The sequence below is a fragment of the Cervus elaphus genome, chromosome 23, assembly GCF_910594005.1.
Source record: "Cervus elaphus chromosome 23, mCerEla1.1, whole genome shotgun sequence".
Classification (NCBI taxonomy): Eukaryota; Metazoa; Chordata; class Mammalia; order Artiodactyla; family Cervidae; genus Cervus; species Cervus elaphus.
The window spans coordinates 7,051,108-7,067,351 of NC_057837.1; the positions used below are offsets into that span (position 1 = coordinate 7,051,108).

A 16,244-nucleotide genomic window follows, 5' to 3' on the forward strand; every position below is an offset into this window, starting at 1 on the left:
TCATCTTTCTATAACATGCTGGATTGTCCTATGATTTCAAATTTTATCTAAAATAGAACAAGAATATAAAGACATTAACAACACACTCTGAATACAGAAAGCATCTAGATTTTTATGATTTTTCTCAATCTTTTATAACTGACTTGCCCCAACTTAATTCTATGGCAAAAATAATTCTATTTTTACAGACCCACTCTGCTTTTTCAAGTTAGTTTTCAAACAAACAACCCTTTCAATTCTCAAGCAGACAACTCTCTTTTTAAGCTCAATATTCATCAGTTTACAGGAGACATGAAGAACTATGTAATTACAGCAGTAGAAAACAAGAGCATAATGAGACTCCTGGTGGCACAAAATTCAGCTGAAAAGGGCAGAGGAACAGTACAGACTACAAGGGGTCTATTAGCTTCGAGGGCTTAGGGCACTTTGGCATCCAATAATATGTTTTGTGGTGAAAATAAAAAGTATTGGTTAATCTGAGTCTGTTAAGGGAATATGGACCAAGCAAGTTCTTTTCCTCCACTTCCCACCTCTATCACCATGAAATCACACTTTCTCTAACTCCCCTCACCTTAAGAAATGTCAACACCCAATGACTAAAACTAAAACCTACAACTCCGCTCTCTATCTCACCAACCTTTCAGACACCAGTAATTGCTGCCCTTTGTAGGAACCCTTAGAATATATCCTGGATGTAGTCACTTCTCTCCTTCTCCATCTCCATCATCCATGGTCCAAGCTGCCATCATCTCCCAACTGTAAAAACTGTGTAACTAGTCTCTGCACTTCAATTCTGGCCTCCCCCGTCCTCCACATAGCAGCCTGAAAGAACTCGGTAAAACATATCTCTCACTACGAGAGACGATTTAGTATGCATTTAGTATGAGTAAACCACACATAGCTATGACAGAAAGTGTAAGTCAGTATCTAAGCAATTATAGAAGGGCTAATCAAAAAAGAATACTGAGATTCCAAGTTATATCAAATGATGATGTGACATGAGAATTCCGTCATGATCTTGGTGCTATCTGACCTTGAAGCCATAGGTTGAACAAGACTTATAGTTTTTAACTTGTTTCTATTCCCTACAACACCTAATAAATGCCACACATGGACTCATAATGGCACACAAATGCGTGAAATGCAAACAAAGAATGTTTAAGAACAAGAAACAGACATGCAATTAGAATATGCAAAGAAACCTGCATGAATCTAATACATACATTTCCCTATAACACTCCATCCCCTGAACAGCCATTTTCACCTAGAGCTGCAATGGCCAAAACAGGGGTCATGAGCCACACAGAGCTACTGAGTGCTTAAAGATATGGTGAGGACAAATAAGAAGTCACATTTTTAATTTTATTACATTTCAATTAACTTTAATTTTAGAACAGATTTTCAAGTCAATTATTGGAAAGTTTTAAGTATGATTGTAATGTAATCTGCTATGTAAACCTACCTTATCAACTATTAATTTTATGATATTAAATACAGATCAAATATTTCCAATGAAAATTTGGTGTCATAATTGAGACGTGCTGTTAAGTGTGAAATACACACTGCTTTTGAAGACAATACCAAAAAAAGAAAACAGAATAGCTTGCTAATAATTGTCTCATTGGTTACATATTTAAAGGGATTTTTGGGTTCACTGGTTTAAATAAAATAAATATTAAAATTAATTTTACCTGTTTATTTTTACTTTTTTAAATGTAGCGATGGAAAACTTGAAAAGTACATATGTGGCATGCATTATATTTCTACCGGGTCATACTATTCTGAAACTTATATATCTAAATGCAAACTAAATATATCACTATGATACATTAATTATTAATATTTTAAACACCTCCTGACCTTTTCACTTGATTGTCTTCTTTTCTTTAGTTGAATGAAATCTGTTTCCACCCTTTCTGCCAGCTCTAGTTTCCTCTTGTTTCTTTTAAAAGCAGCTAAACTGAATCCTATAAAAGAAACATTAAAAATAACATTTGAAAAATATTAGGGCAGTGGGGTAGACAAGGTATCCCGAAGAGCCTTCTCCAGACAAAATCCTTAAGAATGCTGGATAAAGGGTTTTGTAAGTCTTCTCAAGGTACACTAAGGTGAGAGGAGAATAAAAAAAGTAACCTAAGATTAAGAAAAAGGTCAAATCCAGAGAGAAAAGTGAGTTCTGAAGGTAGACGCTCTCCAGCAGTGTCTGCTAATGCACGCCACAGCCAGCTCTGATTTTGAAGGGCTCTGTGCATAAGAGATAAAAGACACTGGGACAATGCAGAGGAGAAAACATATCACAGATCATCCATATAAGAAGGGGGAGCCCAAAGGGCGATACACCTAATGAAGGAAAAACTGGAAAGCACAACAGTACACAAGGAATTAGGAAACCTGTGAGCTGACTTGGCTATAAATATATGAGAAGAAAGTCATGGTACACTTGGCCGGTTCAGGATAGGGAGATCTATTGTGCGTGTGTGTGTGTGTGTGTGTGTGTGCACGCGCAAGCACACATGCACACAGGGTGGGGCACGGCCTTCTTCTTAGAGAAGAACAACTGGAATTATAAGGAAAAAATACAGATATAGATAACATTAAAATATAAAAAATATTTTAGAATTCAGACAGAATCAGGAGAATCCATATTACTTATGTGCCCTGGAAAAAACAAATAAAAAAACAAAACAAAACAAATAATCTTGGTGAGATAATGCTTCAAAGACTCATTAAACACAAATGCAAATACTCGCTGGAAAAACCTGCATTTTTCCTCAAAGAATTTCCATGTTCCAATTAACATGAGCCCATAGTTTAAAAAAAAAATTCATAAAACGAATGAGAAATAAATCACCCCAAATGAAAAATAAAAATCAGCCAAACATTAGAAAGTGTAATCCAACCTGCAAAAACTTCACATACTGAAATGATCAATAATACACAGAATATAAAATATGTTTATGCTCATAGACATAAGAAGATATTGAATGTATAACTAAGGAACAATAGGTGATAAAATGTCCAGACAGACTTGAAGAAGAATCAAATAGAACTTCTTAAAAAAAAAATACAATAATGGGAATTTTAAAATTTAATACAGATTTAAACAATTAGATTGAGCTGATGAGAGAATTACAAACTGGAATATAACACTGGAAAGAATACAGTTTTCTAATAATAGAAGACTAAATATTAAAAGAATTTCTCCCACCAAATATTATCAAAAGTACTGGATAAAACATGAAAATTACCACCTTAAAAGCATTAAAAAAAAAACATTAAAAATATCAAGCTTTTCTGGGGCTAAACTAAGGGCTAAAGCTATTATTATTGCACTGTGAGCATTGGATAACAGTAGAGCAGTTGAATTTGATTCCACAACATGAAGGACAGCCATATGTTCAATCCAAAGGAAGGCTTCCCCACAGGAAGGCTAGGCTAGAACCAAACAAACCTACCCCTACCCTCTAACCCAAGACCAAGCGCATTTAGGCAACATGGTTCTCCTCAATGCGCTGAAATACCTGCTCATCCAGAGCCGCATATCCAATAAAATTCACTTCCAAAAACTAAAGTGAAATAAAAACAGCTTCAGGTGAACAAGAATGAACAAATTCACCACTGGCCAGACCCTATGCTAATGAAAACACTAAAGGGTAGGCTTCAGTAACAGACAAAATAATACAAAGTGAAAGCTCAAAGACACAAAAAGGTAAGGAGACGGGTAGGGAATTACATGCAAAGGAAAGGGTATATGGCAAATATAAATGAAAATTGACTAATAATACAATGATTAAAGTTTCATGGTACTTTTAAGTACTTATTAATTTCCCCCAAATTGATGTAAATTAATCAAAATAACAGTGGAAAAATAACAAAGATCTTCTAACATATCACTTTTAAGATTAAACAAGAAAATGTTAAATAAGGAAAAACAAATCTTAGGAAAATTAGGTGGAAAAGGAACCAGAGCTGCCCTCAGAACAAAGTCTAAGAACAATACTGTAGTAATGGATCCCCCTCCCCCCCAAAAAAGGGTAATGGAACTGACCAATAAATTTACAAATACACTCATGTATATTCTAAGAGAATTAGAGAATAACACTGATATTTCATACCAGTTGGAAACCTACATGTTATTCAGTAAACTTTCTTGGCACAATATGTTACCTATTTGGGGAAAAAAGTACAAGTAAATTCTTACCTCACACTACACACAAAACTGAAATCATACAATAACAATTTAAACATATAAAATTTAAACAAAGAAGTCCAAAAAGATTAAACCATCACACATAAGACATAAATATCAGTCTTTTTATATCAGTCTTTTTGAGAAAGACTTTAATTTTATTGTTTTTAACTTTGGAGTATTTTACATTGAATGTGATCAAAGCCAGAATCCATCAAAAAGGTGGTTCATTGATGGGCTTCTGGTTCAAGATGATGCAGTAGAAGGACAAACACATATCTCCTCCTGCAAGAGCACCAAAATTGCAACTAGCTATTGAACAACAGGAGGATGCTGGAACCCACCAAAAAAGATACCCCAAATAAAAAAGACAAAGAAGAAGCCATAGCGAGATGGTAGGAGGGGTGCAATCACGATAAAATCAAATCCAATACCCACTGGATGGGTGATCCACAGACTGGAGAACAATAACACCAAAGAAGCTGTCGCACTAAGGTGAAGGTTCTGAACCCCATGTCAGGCTTCCCAGCCTGGGGATCCAACAAAGGGACTGAGAATCCCCGGGGAATCTGACCTTGAGGGCCAGCAGGATTTTGATTATTAGCCTTCCAGAGAACTGAGGGAAACAGAGACTTCAGTCTTGGGAGGGCACAAATAAAATTTTACATGCACCAAGACCCAGAGGAGAGCAGTGACCCCAAAGGAGACTGAACCAAAACTACCTGCTAGGGTTGGAGGGCTTCCCGTGGATGTGTGGGTCAGCAGGGGCTCACCACAGGGACAGAAGGTCCCCCTTGGTGTAAACCCTCTTGGACTTTACCATAGAACCCGTAGACCCCAGGGCTGGGTCACCTCAGGCCAAACAACTACCAGGGAGGGAGAGTAACCCCATTCATCAGCAGATAATTGGATTAAAGCTTTACTGAGCAAGGCCCTGCCCACCAGAGCAAGACCCAGTTTTTCCCATCACCTGCCGCTCCCATCAAGAAGGTTACATAAGCCTCTTAGTCTCAGCCATCAGAGGGCAGAGAGAAGAAGCAAGAAGAAGCACAGCCTCACAAAACATTACAGAAAGTTAACCATAATGAAAAAGCAGAAAGTTATGTCCCAGATGAAGGAACAAGATAAAATCCCAGAGAAACAACTAAATGAAGTGGAGACAGGCAACTTTCCAGAAAAAGAATTCAGAATAATGATATTGAAGATGATCCAGGATCTCAAAAATAGAATGGAGGCAAAGATTGAGAAGATGCAAGAAATGTTTACCAAAGACCTAGAAGAACTAAAAAACAAACAGAGATGAATAATACACTAGAAGGAATCAATAGCAGAATAACTGAGGCAGATGAATGGATAAATGACCTAGAGGACAAAATGGTGGAAATCACTGCTGCAGAACAAAATATAGAAAAAAGAAGGAAAAAAAATGAAGACAGCCTAAGAGACCTCTCGGACAACATTAAACACACCAACATTCGCATTATAGGGGTCCCAGAGGGAGAAGAGAAAAAGGACCTAAAAAAATATTTGAAGACATACAGCCAGAAACTTTTCAAACATGGGAAAGGAAATAGTCAACCAAGTCCAAGAAGCTGAGAGTCGCAGGAAGGATAAATCCAAGAAGGAACACACCAAGACACACAGTAATCAAACTGACAAAAATTAAAGACAGAGATAAAATATTAAAAGCAACAAAGGAAAAACAACAAATAACATACAAGGGAATTCCCATCAGGCTATCAGCTGATTTCTCAACAGAAACTCTACAAGCCAGAAGGGAATGGCATGATATATTTAAAATGATGAAAGGGAAGAACCTGCAACCAAGAACACTCTACCCAGCAAGACTCTGCTTCAGATTTGACGGAGAATTCAAAAGCTTTCCAGACAAGCAAAAGTTAAGAGAATTCAGCACCACCAAACCAGCTTTACAACAAACGCTAAAGGAACTAGAGAAGCTCCTGCCTAGGGAAGGCAGGAGACACAAGAGAAGGAAAAGGCCCACAGAAAGTAAACCGAGATCAACTAAGAAGACGGTAACAGGACCGCACAGATCAATCATTACCTTGGATGTCAATAGACTAAATGCACCAACCAAAAGACAGACTGACTGGGTGGATGAAAGCATGTGCGTGTGTGCACCTTCACTTACCACATCACTCTGCTTGACGCCCCCAAATCTTATGTAATTATTTTATATTGTTAAGTTAATCATGTTCCCACTACGGCTTGCAATTGCAACTATCTTTTATTTTTTGTCTTGCTATTGATTGTGAAAACTGATAAACACCTTCTACTATTGCAATTATGTAACTATTACTCACTTAATACCACTCACTTAATACCATTGTATTAATCATGGTTGGTCAACAGAAAAATAATAGAAATCTATATCACCAGAACTAGGATTATTAGAAAAACCTGTAATCACTTTTTAAAATCCAGATGCATATCAGAATTATTTGAATTTTTTGAAAAATACAAATGCTCAGGTATTGCTTTTTTTCTCCAGAGGTCCAGATGTTTCTAATGAGTAGTCATGCTTAAAAACAACTAGAGTATATGATGATCTTTTACTTTTATCTAGTTTGTTTCATTTCTATTTTATATTCAGTGTTCCCATTTTATTTAGTTTATATTCCCTAATTTCTCCATCTTTTTTTTATGTTCTTTTTCAAGCCTTTATCTAGTAAAAACATTTTTGCATACATATATATAAATATGTATAATATATATTTTTGAAAACTTATGAATTTTTGCCTAACTAAAAAATTATGACATTTTGATTCTACTTGTTTGATTTAGTATGAATAGAATGCTAGATTTCTAATTAAAAAATAGATATGAAACTTTGTGACCCCAATTCTCCAGGCCAAAATACTGGATGTGGGTAGCCTTTCCCTTCTCCAGGAGATCTTCCCAACTCAGGGATCAAACTCAGGTCTCCTGCATTGCAGGCAGATTCTTAACCAGCTGAGCCACAGGGAAGCCCAAGAATACATGAGTGGGTACCCTATTCCTTTTCCAGCAGATCTTCCTGACCCAGGAATTGAACCGGGGTCTCCTGCATTGCAGGCGGATTCTTTACCAACTGAGCTATCAGGGAAGCCGAGTTAAAAAATAGATATGAAACAAACAACAAAGGTTTACTGTATAGCATAGGGAACTATAGTCAATACCTTGTGATAACTTATGGTGGAAAATAATTTTAAACATAATATATATGTATTTGTATAACTGAATCACCTTGCTATGTACCTGAAACATTGTAAGTCAACTATACTTCAATAAATATATATATTTTTAAAAGATGGTTCATTGATAAAAAACCACATAAAATTTTAAATGTCTTAAGGCAAAAGATATTATATGCAAAAGTAAATTATAAATGACATTTTTAAAAATTTTAAGGTATATGCAAATAGTTATGAGATAAGATTAATATCCCTAAATCAGAATGGTCTAATATAAAATTAATAAGTTGGAGATAGAATCAAGATGGCAGAGTAGGAAGCACCAGGAATCTGTCCCTGCACTGAGACAACAACTGGTGTGCTAGAGTCTGTCTAATGTAAGTATTATGGAACTCTGGAGTCCATTAAAGGGGAAGGTTTCCAGGGGACGCCGTGGGTATAAACTGTGGTTAATTGGGTGAATCTCAGCTCACAGTGCAGTAGCCCCCACCAGCTCCCCACTCCCAGCCCTGTGGCAGGCAGCCCCCATTCCTTCAGCAGCGTGCATGTAGCTTGTGAGAGCCAGGTGAGTGATAGAGACCCTGTCCTCCAAACACCGGAAGCTATGCTCTGATTGCTGGTTCTGGGCTGAGGTACAGACTCAGAGACAGACAGCCATTGTTGCAATGCCTCTCCCTCCAGCTGAAGTGAACTCCAGGGAATTTAAAAGGCTACTGCTTTTTCCTCTTGTCGGAGACAGACATTTAAGGAGATATACAAATGGCCAATAACCACAGGAAAAAATATTCAACAGCATAATCATTAGGCAAATGCAAATAAGAATCATGAGATACCACCTCATATGCATTAGGATGACTGTTACAAAACAAACAAATGCAGAAAATAACAAGGGTTGATGAGGCTGTTGAGGGCTTCCCAGGTGGTGCTAGTGGTAATGAACCCACCTGCCAATTCAGGAGATTTAAGAGAGACACGGGTTCAACCCCTGAATTGGGAAGATCCCCTGAAGAAAGGCATGGCACCCCACTCCAGTATTCTGGCCTGGAGAATCCCATGGACAGAGCAGCCTGGCGGGCTGCAGGGGGTCACAAAGAGTGTGACTTAGCACTGATGAGGCTGTGGAGAAATTGGAACCCTAGTACACTATTACTGAGAATTAAAAATGGTGGAGCTGCAGTGAAAAAGACTACAATGGTTCTTTGAAAAATTAAAAACAGAATTACCATATAATCTGGCAATTTCAACTCTGGGTAACCAAAAGAATCAAAAGCAGGTATTTATACACCTATGTTCACAGCAGCAATTATGCATAATGGCCAAACACTGGACGCAACCCAAGTTGATTCAACCCATTCAATGTATAAATGGATACACAAAATGTAGTGTATACATAAAACAGAATATTATTTAGCCTTAAAAAGAAATTCTGACATGTGCTACAATATGGCTAAACCTTGAGGACATGATGTAAGTGAAACAGGCCTGTCACACAACGAAAAATGTATAATTCCACTTATAAAAGGTACCTAGAGTAGACAAATTCATAGGGACAGAACTCAGAAAGTTGGTTGCCAAGGGCCAGGGGGAAGGACACGAGGGAGGAGTTAGCATTTAATGAAAACAGAGTTTCAGTTTTTCAGATGAAAAGCATTTTGTAGACAGATGGTAGTCACAGTTGTACAGTGTAAATATAATTAAAGCCACTGAAATGTACCATTAAAAATGTTTAAGATGGTAAATTTTACATTGTGTATTTTACCAAAATTTAAAAAAAGATTTATGAAAAAATGTACATGAATTTTTATTTATAATAGCCCCGAACTGGAAATACCCAGATGCCTTTCAGTGGATAAAGGATTAAACAAACAGTGGTATATCCTCTGTTTAGCAATTAAGATGGTACAAGCTATTGATAAGCACAATCACCTGGATGAATCGCAAGAAAATTATACTAAGTGATAAAAAAGCCAGTTCCCAAAAACTCATATCCTGTAGAACACCATTTATATAACATTCTTGAAATGACAAAATTATACAAATGGAGAAAGATTAGTAATTGCCAGGTGTCAAGGAAAGGGTGAAGGTGGGAGGTGAGTGGGTGAGACTATAAAAGAGCAACATGCGCGATCCCTGTGGTGATGAAAGGCTGTGTATCTTGACTGTCAATACCTTGAATGTGATATTATACTATTAGTTTGGCAAGATGTTCCCATGGGAGGAAACTGGGCAAAAGATACATGGAATCTCTCTGTGTTATTTCTTAGGATTGCATGTGAATTTATAAGTACTTCAAAATAAAAAATTTGAAACTGGCCATATTAACTAGCCATATGAAATTAAGTGTTGATATATCTATGCTAAAACTCTGCAATATGTTAATAGCATGAATTGTTAATATGTTAATATGCTATCTTTCAAAGTACCCTAAACAGAGGCAGAAAAACTACTGAATATAAGAACACAACCCAGCCATAGAAAAGAAGAAAACAGGATTCTTTGTGACAGAATCATGCCCCTAAACTGATAGAATAGGATGTCCTTAATCTACTCTTTACTTAATTTAAAGATGTACCACAGGACCTACCAAAGCATAAAATAGCTGAAAATTAAGGAATAGATGGTAGCAACTTTGTAGCACAAACTAAGGTTGTCCTTTACCAAAGGAAAACAAAATTACATCCCTTTGAACTTCAACCTTAATAAACTTTCTAGAATTCAAAAGAATGTACACATTCTATCCCAGACATTCTGAAACTGAATGCACTGAAATTACCTTTTAAACTTTAAAAACGTCAGATGCCTGGGGCCCATCTAAAAGTTGCTGTTTTAATTGATTCTGAGTGCAGCCAGGACGTCTCAAAGCTCCCCGGTGACTGACGTGCAGTCAGAGCTGAAAACCACCGCTCTAATGGTTACACCTAACTCCAGGCAGGATCAGTCACTAAGATCATCATACCAGTCAATGCCACAGAGCCAAGATCATCTTCATATCCAACATATGGTGAGGGTGATATTAAGAGTCAACATTTGAGTATTTCTATGGACCAGAAATTGGAGTAGAAATTCTTTACAATATACATTATTTCAAGGAATCACAACATCTCCATGAGAAAAGTTTCTAGGAGGTAACTTGCCCCTGATCATAAAGGCCTCCAAAGGATGTGGTCATAGTATGAGCTACTGAGTGGTCATCAAAGGCACCAACCATAAACAGCCAGATTCCTCAAAAGTACACAGTAAACCACTTAAGAATCTGGCAATCGCCGGCAAAATAGTAAATGCACATCCTGTATGAGTCAGTAAGTCTACTTCCAACTATTCAGCACAATAAACATATATATATGTGTATATATATATATATATATGAAGTGATGTGTACAAGAACATTCATGAAATCATCAATGTTAATGGAAAAAACTAGAAACAACCTGAGTGCTTATCAATTAAGAGACTAAATAAATTGGTAAAATGCTACTCAGCAGTTTAAAGTTAATCCATCTCTATACATATCAACATGGACAGATTTCAAAGTACTCCTTGCTGACTGACAAAACGATATTTTTAAAAATCATATTATAATACTACCTGCCTAAAAACTAAGGATACAACAGTATGATACCATTTATCTACTTATAAAAAGAATACTACTACACATTTCTGGATTTCCCTGGTGGCTGAGACGGTAAAGTGTCTGGCTACAATGTGGGAGACCTGGGTTCGATCCCAGGGTCGGGAAGATCCTCTGGAGAAGGAAATGGCAACCCACTCCAGTACTCTTTCCTGGAAAATCCCCTGGACGGAAGAGCGTGGTAGGCTACGGCCCATGGAGTCGCAAAGAGTCAGACACGACTGGGCAACTTCACTTCACTACACACTTCAACATTTCTGTTGGAACAGAGAGAAGCAAATCAAAGAGGTAACTGTGCTTATCAGACTGGGCAGGAGACTGCAAATGGTAATGGAAGTATAAAGGAAGACCAGGTTTATGGAGAATGCTCCAATATTTAAGAAAACAATATATTCCTATGCCATGCACTTAAAAAGTAATTATACAATGTTTAGATACAATTATTTATATTATTTTATTATTATAGGGCTTCCCTAATAGCCCAGTTGGTAAAGAATCCACCTGCAATGCGGGAGACCTGGGTTCAATTCCTGGGTCAGGAAGATCCCCTGGAGAAGGGAAAGGCTACCCACTCCAGTATTCTGGCCTGGAGAATTCCATGGACTGTATAGTCCACGGGGTCACAAAGAGTCAGACATGACTGAATGGCTTTCACACATTTACAAAACATATAGCTTATATCAGACTAACCCACAGATCAATTATTATAAACTCTGGACAGAATTTTTTAATTAAAAAAAAAACACACCTATTTGAAGGCAAGTGATCAAAAGCTGACAAAAATAGGGGAGGATTCAACCACTGAAAGAAGAAACACAATAGGTAAGATCCAAATTCAAACGGCTTTTCCCACGAGGCACTCCCTACTCTGTGAGATGCACAGAAAATAGAGCTCAGGTAGAAAACTACGGTCTTACCGGTTGGAAAGGCAGGAGTGTGGGGCTACTGAAGTCACTGGAAAGTGAGGGAGGAATCCTGCTAAGGAGAAATCCACAAAAGGAAGCCCAAAATCTATGTGTGTGTTAGTCCCTCAGTCATGTCTGACTCTTTGCAGCCCATGGACCATAGCCCGGCAGGCTCCTCTGTCCATGGAATTCTCCAGGCAAGAATACATGAGTGGGTAGCCACTCCCTTCTCTAAGGATCTTCCCGACCCAGGGATTGAACCCTGGTCTCCTGCACTGCAACAGAGCCACTACGGAAGCCCCAAATCTATGTAAAAGTCCCCTCACATCTTGAATGAGAGCTTAACTCTCACTCACACGGGATGCAAGATTCCATGAAGTTCACAGAGGAGGGACTTCCCTGATGGTCCAGCTGGTAAGACTGCACTCCCAATGCAGGGGGCCCAGGTTTGCCGCCTGGTCAGGGGACTAGATCTCGCATGTCACAGCAAAGACCCTGCAAGTGCGAATGGAAAAGCCCACCTGCCACAACTAAGACCTGGGGCAGCCAAATTAAAAAAAAAAAAAAGTTCATTGAGGAAAATAATGGCCAAAAAGTGGACAGATGTTTTAGTAAATACCCACTGTCCGAGAGACAAAGTTTGAGGCTTTCCAATGTACACCCCAGAAAAGCCATATCTCAGGAATAAAGACCACAAGCTGGTACTAAGGGACAAGTCTAGAATTAAGGACAAAACTGAAACAGACTTACTTTAACAAAGCCTGAACCCAGGCTGCGACAATACCAAGGTGATCTGCAAATAACTTAATTACATACTAGAACAAGTTCAACATCATTCAAAGGAAGATAAACCATGGTTTCTAAAATGCATCATCCACATGCTCAAGTTGTAATTAAAAAAAAAAAAGTTTGAGACATGCAACTAAATGGAAAATTTGTGACCAAGGTCACAAAAAAAATCTATCAATTGAAACTGATGCACAGATTACCCAGATTTCAGAATTACCAAAGATTTCAAACAATTAAAATATTGTTATTAATAGCAATGATATTATCAATTACAATTGATAAATATGTCAACAATGGATATAGTGAGTGAAGATACGGGAAATTTCAAAACAGAGATGAAAGCTGTGTTGGTTTTTTTTTAAGGAAAACTTTAAAACTGAAAAACACAACATCTTGCACTTACTTTTTTAAATCATAACAAAAAATTAATATCAAATTAGATACTGCAGGAGGAAAGATAAACAAGCTCAGAGACAATTCAACAGAAACCACACAAATAGAAGAAACATGATGGTTAGTTTTATTTGTCAGAGTGACTGAGCCAGAGTGCCCAGATATTGGTCAAACACCATTCCAGGTGTGTCTGTGAGGGTATGCTTGCTGAGGATGAGATTTACATTGAAGTTGATAGAGTAAAGCAGATTGCCCTCCCTAAACTGGTGGACCTCATCTAATCAGCTCAGAGTCTTAACAGAACAAAAAGGCAGAGACGCTCCCTTGAGTAAGAGAGAAATCTTCTTGCCTAACTGCCTTTGAACTAGAATATTAACTTTTTCCTGCCTCAGACTTGAACCGAAACATTAGCTGTTCCTGGTCTTGGGCATGCCAGCCTTCACACTGAAACTACACAGTCCAGGTGACCTCCTGGTTTTCAGGCCTTTGAACTTAGATCGAAATTACTCCATTGACTCTCCTGGTCTCTAGCATGGTGTCTGATTCTGCAGATCTTGGGACTTGTTGACTTCTACAACCGCATGAGCCAATTCTTTATAATATCTCATATATAGATAAATATTGGTTCTGTTTCTATGGGAATCTTGATTATCACAGAAAGCAGAGAACAAACACTGGGGGGAAAAAATTAAAGCTTGAATAACACATGAAAGTGTCAAATGTTTACTATAGGTGAAATGGAAGTCCGAGAAACAGATGAGGGACAGCAAGAATGTGAGGGAGAGCAATTGTTTAAAAACCGGATCCACAACAAAACCAGCACAAAGAAAAGCAAATTTGGCAAAAACAAATATAAAGAACAGTTCTTAAAAGCAGTCAGAGAACAAGAAGACACAGGAAAGCAGTAACAATCACGTCTGACTTCCCAACAGGAACAATGGAATCCAGAAGAGAATGGAATAACATCGTTAAGTGTCCAAAGATACAATGGAATATCATTCAGCTATAAGAAGGAAATCCTGATACATGCTACAATATAGGTGAACCTTGGAAACATACTAAGGAAACAATCCAGACACAACAGGACAAGTATTATGTGATTCCATTAGAAAAGGGACCTAGAATAGGCAAATTCGTAGACAAAGAAAGTAGAAGAGAGGTTACCAGGGGCAGGAAAGAGGGGGCATGGGTAATCACTGTTTACTAGGTACAGAGTTTCTGGCTGAGTTAAGGAGACAACAGAAATGGACAGGGTGACAGTTCCTCAGCACTGCGGATGTACTTAGTACCACTGAATCATACACTCAAAAACTGTTAAAATAGTAAATTTTACATTATGAATATTTTGCCACAATTTTTTGAAAGTACTAAAAGAAAAAAAAAACCTGCCAACCTAGAAGTCTATATCCAACAAAAAATGTCTTTTCAAACCAAAAGCAAACTAAGGATTTTTTTTTTTCAGATAATGAAAACAGAAAATTTTCCACTACCACATCTACCACATTACCAGAAAAGCTTTAGCATTCCAGGCTGAAGGAAATGATGCCAGAAAGAAATTCAAATCTACATACAGGAATGAAATAAGTAATTATATGTGAAACTGTGTAAGAAATTTAGGATAAACCTTAGAAAGACATTCTGAAAGTTGAAGAACAAAAACCTACAAATTATGCCTCCTAAAGGTAATCAAGTATAAAGCATTATCATTAACCAGCACCAAAATACCATTTTATTTCTACTGAGGATTAAACAAATGGCTGATTACCAGATGGTATTTAAAATTTCTTTAATCTAAATAATAGGTATAGCTTCTCCTTTTAAATTCGTAAGTCAAAATCATTCTTTTTTGCCAAAACAAAAAAAATGAATACATCGCTTAACTTTCAAACACCTTATTTATTCAGAGATTTCCTGTTGATTGGGTATATGTCATAAAAAAAAAAAAAACTATGGCACCTTATATTTTTCTTATTCCAAGTATAAAATACTAATATACAGTCAAAAATAATGTTGCCATCTTGCAAAAATCTAGTACCATTTTATAACATGTTTTTATATAAATGTTCTGAAGTAAAATTGGCAGACTGAATGCATGAATTCATCCCCATGCCCTACTAAAAATTTACCAGAAAGAAATGTAAGTGGGGAGAAAGACTGGCAGACACCAGGGGTGAACATAACAATGGTATCAGCATAGTTTTAGAAAATAGAAAGCAAGTAACTAACTGAGCAGAGGAAGATGAACCCCAATGCCCACTAGCCAGGACATCACAAAGCAAATGAATCTTGGCCAAACTAAACTAATTTCTGCCAAAGAAACATCAAGAGAACTTGAAATAGAGGCACCTGGTGTGTCTGAAAGCCAGGTCAGGACTAAAAACAGGAGAACAGGGAGATGGAGATGCCCAGATCCTTTCCTTGTGCTTGCAGAAAACACGAAGTTAACTCATGGAGAGACTGAACCAGATGGGCCCTAATTTAGCTGACATGGAGCGCAGCTGGCAGCAGGCAGGGACTCTGCCTGAAAAATAGACTCTGACGTCAAAGTCTGAGGAAGGCAAAGGAACACCTCCGGCCCTTCCCATGTTCTGTACCCAAATACTGGCTACCGCCCTGCCAGAGGTGGGAAGATGTCTCTCCCTAACCCAAGGGAAAAACTGCAGAGAGAAATGACCAGGCCTCCTCTCTTGAGGTCAAACAGACCTGCCTCTCACACAAAGCTGCCAACAGGCCCGTAGGTGCCTCACTCGGGAATATGGAACTGCAGAGGGTCACTAGATAGTTGAGGAAATTAGCAAACATATATTAGTGTCTGAAACACACAAAGTAAGACAGAGGAAGCAGAAATAGCAGATAAGAGCAAGTTTTAAACCATAATATCCCAAGAGAGAGGGCAAAAATGCTGAGTTCATGAAACAAGAACAAGGATATCATGTTTTAAAAGTATTAATCACAAATCCATGGATCAGAACCCACCAGGCTGCTCTGTAAAGCTGTGGGATTTCCCAGGCAAGAGTACTGGAGTGGGTATCTATGCTCTCCTCCAAGGGATCTTCCCAACTCAAGGATCAAACCCTCATCTCCTGCATCTTGGGAGTCTTTACCTGCTGAGCCCAAAAATATTAAAATCAAAATTACAAATTCAT

At 37.7% G+C, this 16,244-nt stretch overlaps 1 protein-coding gene across 6 annotated transcripts in view; it reads right to left on the minus strand.

Moving 5' to 3' along the window:
* Positions 1-16,244, minus strand: part of TASP1 (taspase 1) — a 247,254-nt gene that overhangs the window by 164,440 nt on the left and 66,570 nt on the right. For all 6 annotated transcript variants that reach the window (XR_006336940.1, XM_043883311.1, XM_043883312.1 and 3 more), the window contains one exon: positions 1,861-1,967. Coding sequence is in view for 5 of the 6 variants with exons in the window: in XM_043883311.1 (XP_043739246.1) it covers positions 1,861-1,967 (107 nt within the window). In the remaining variant the exon portion in view is untranslated. The remainder of the gene's footprint in view (positions 1-1,860; positions 1,968-16,244) is intronic.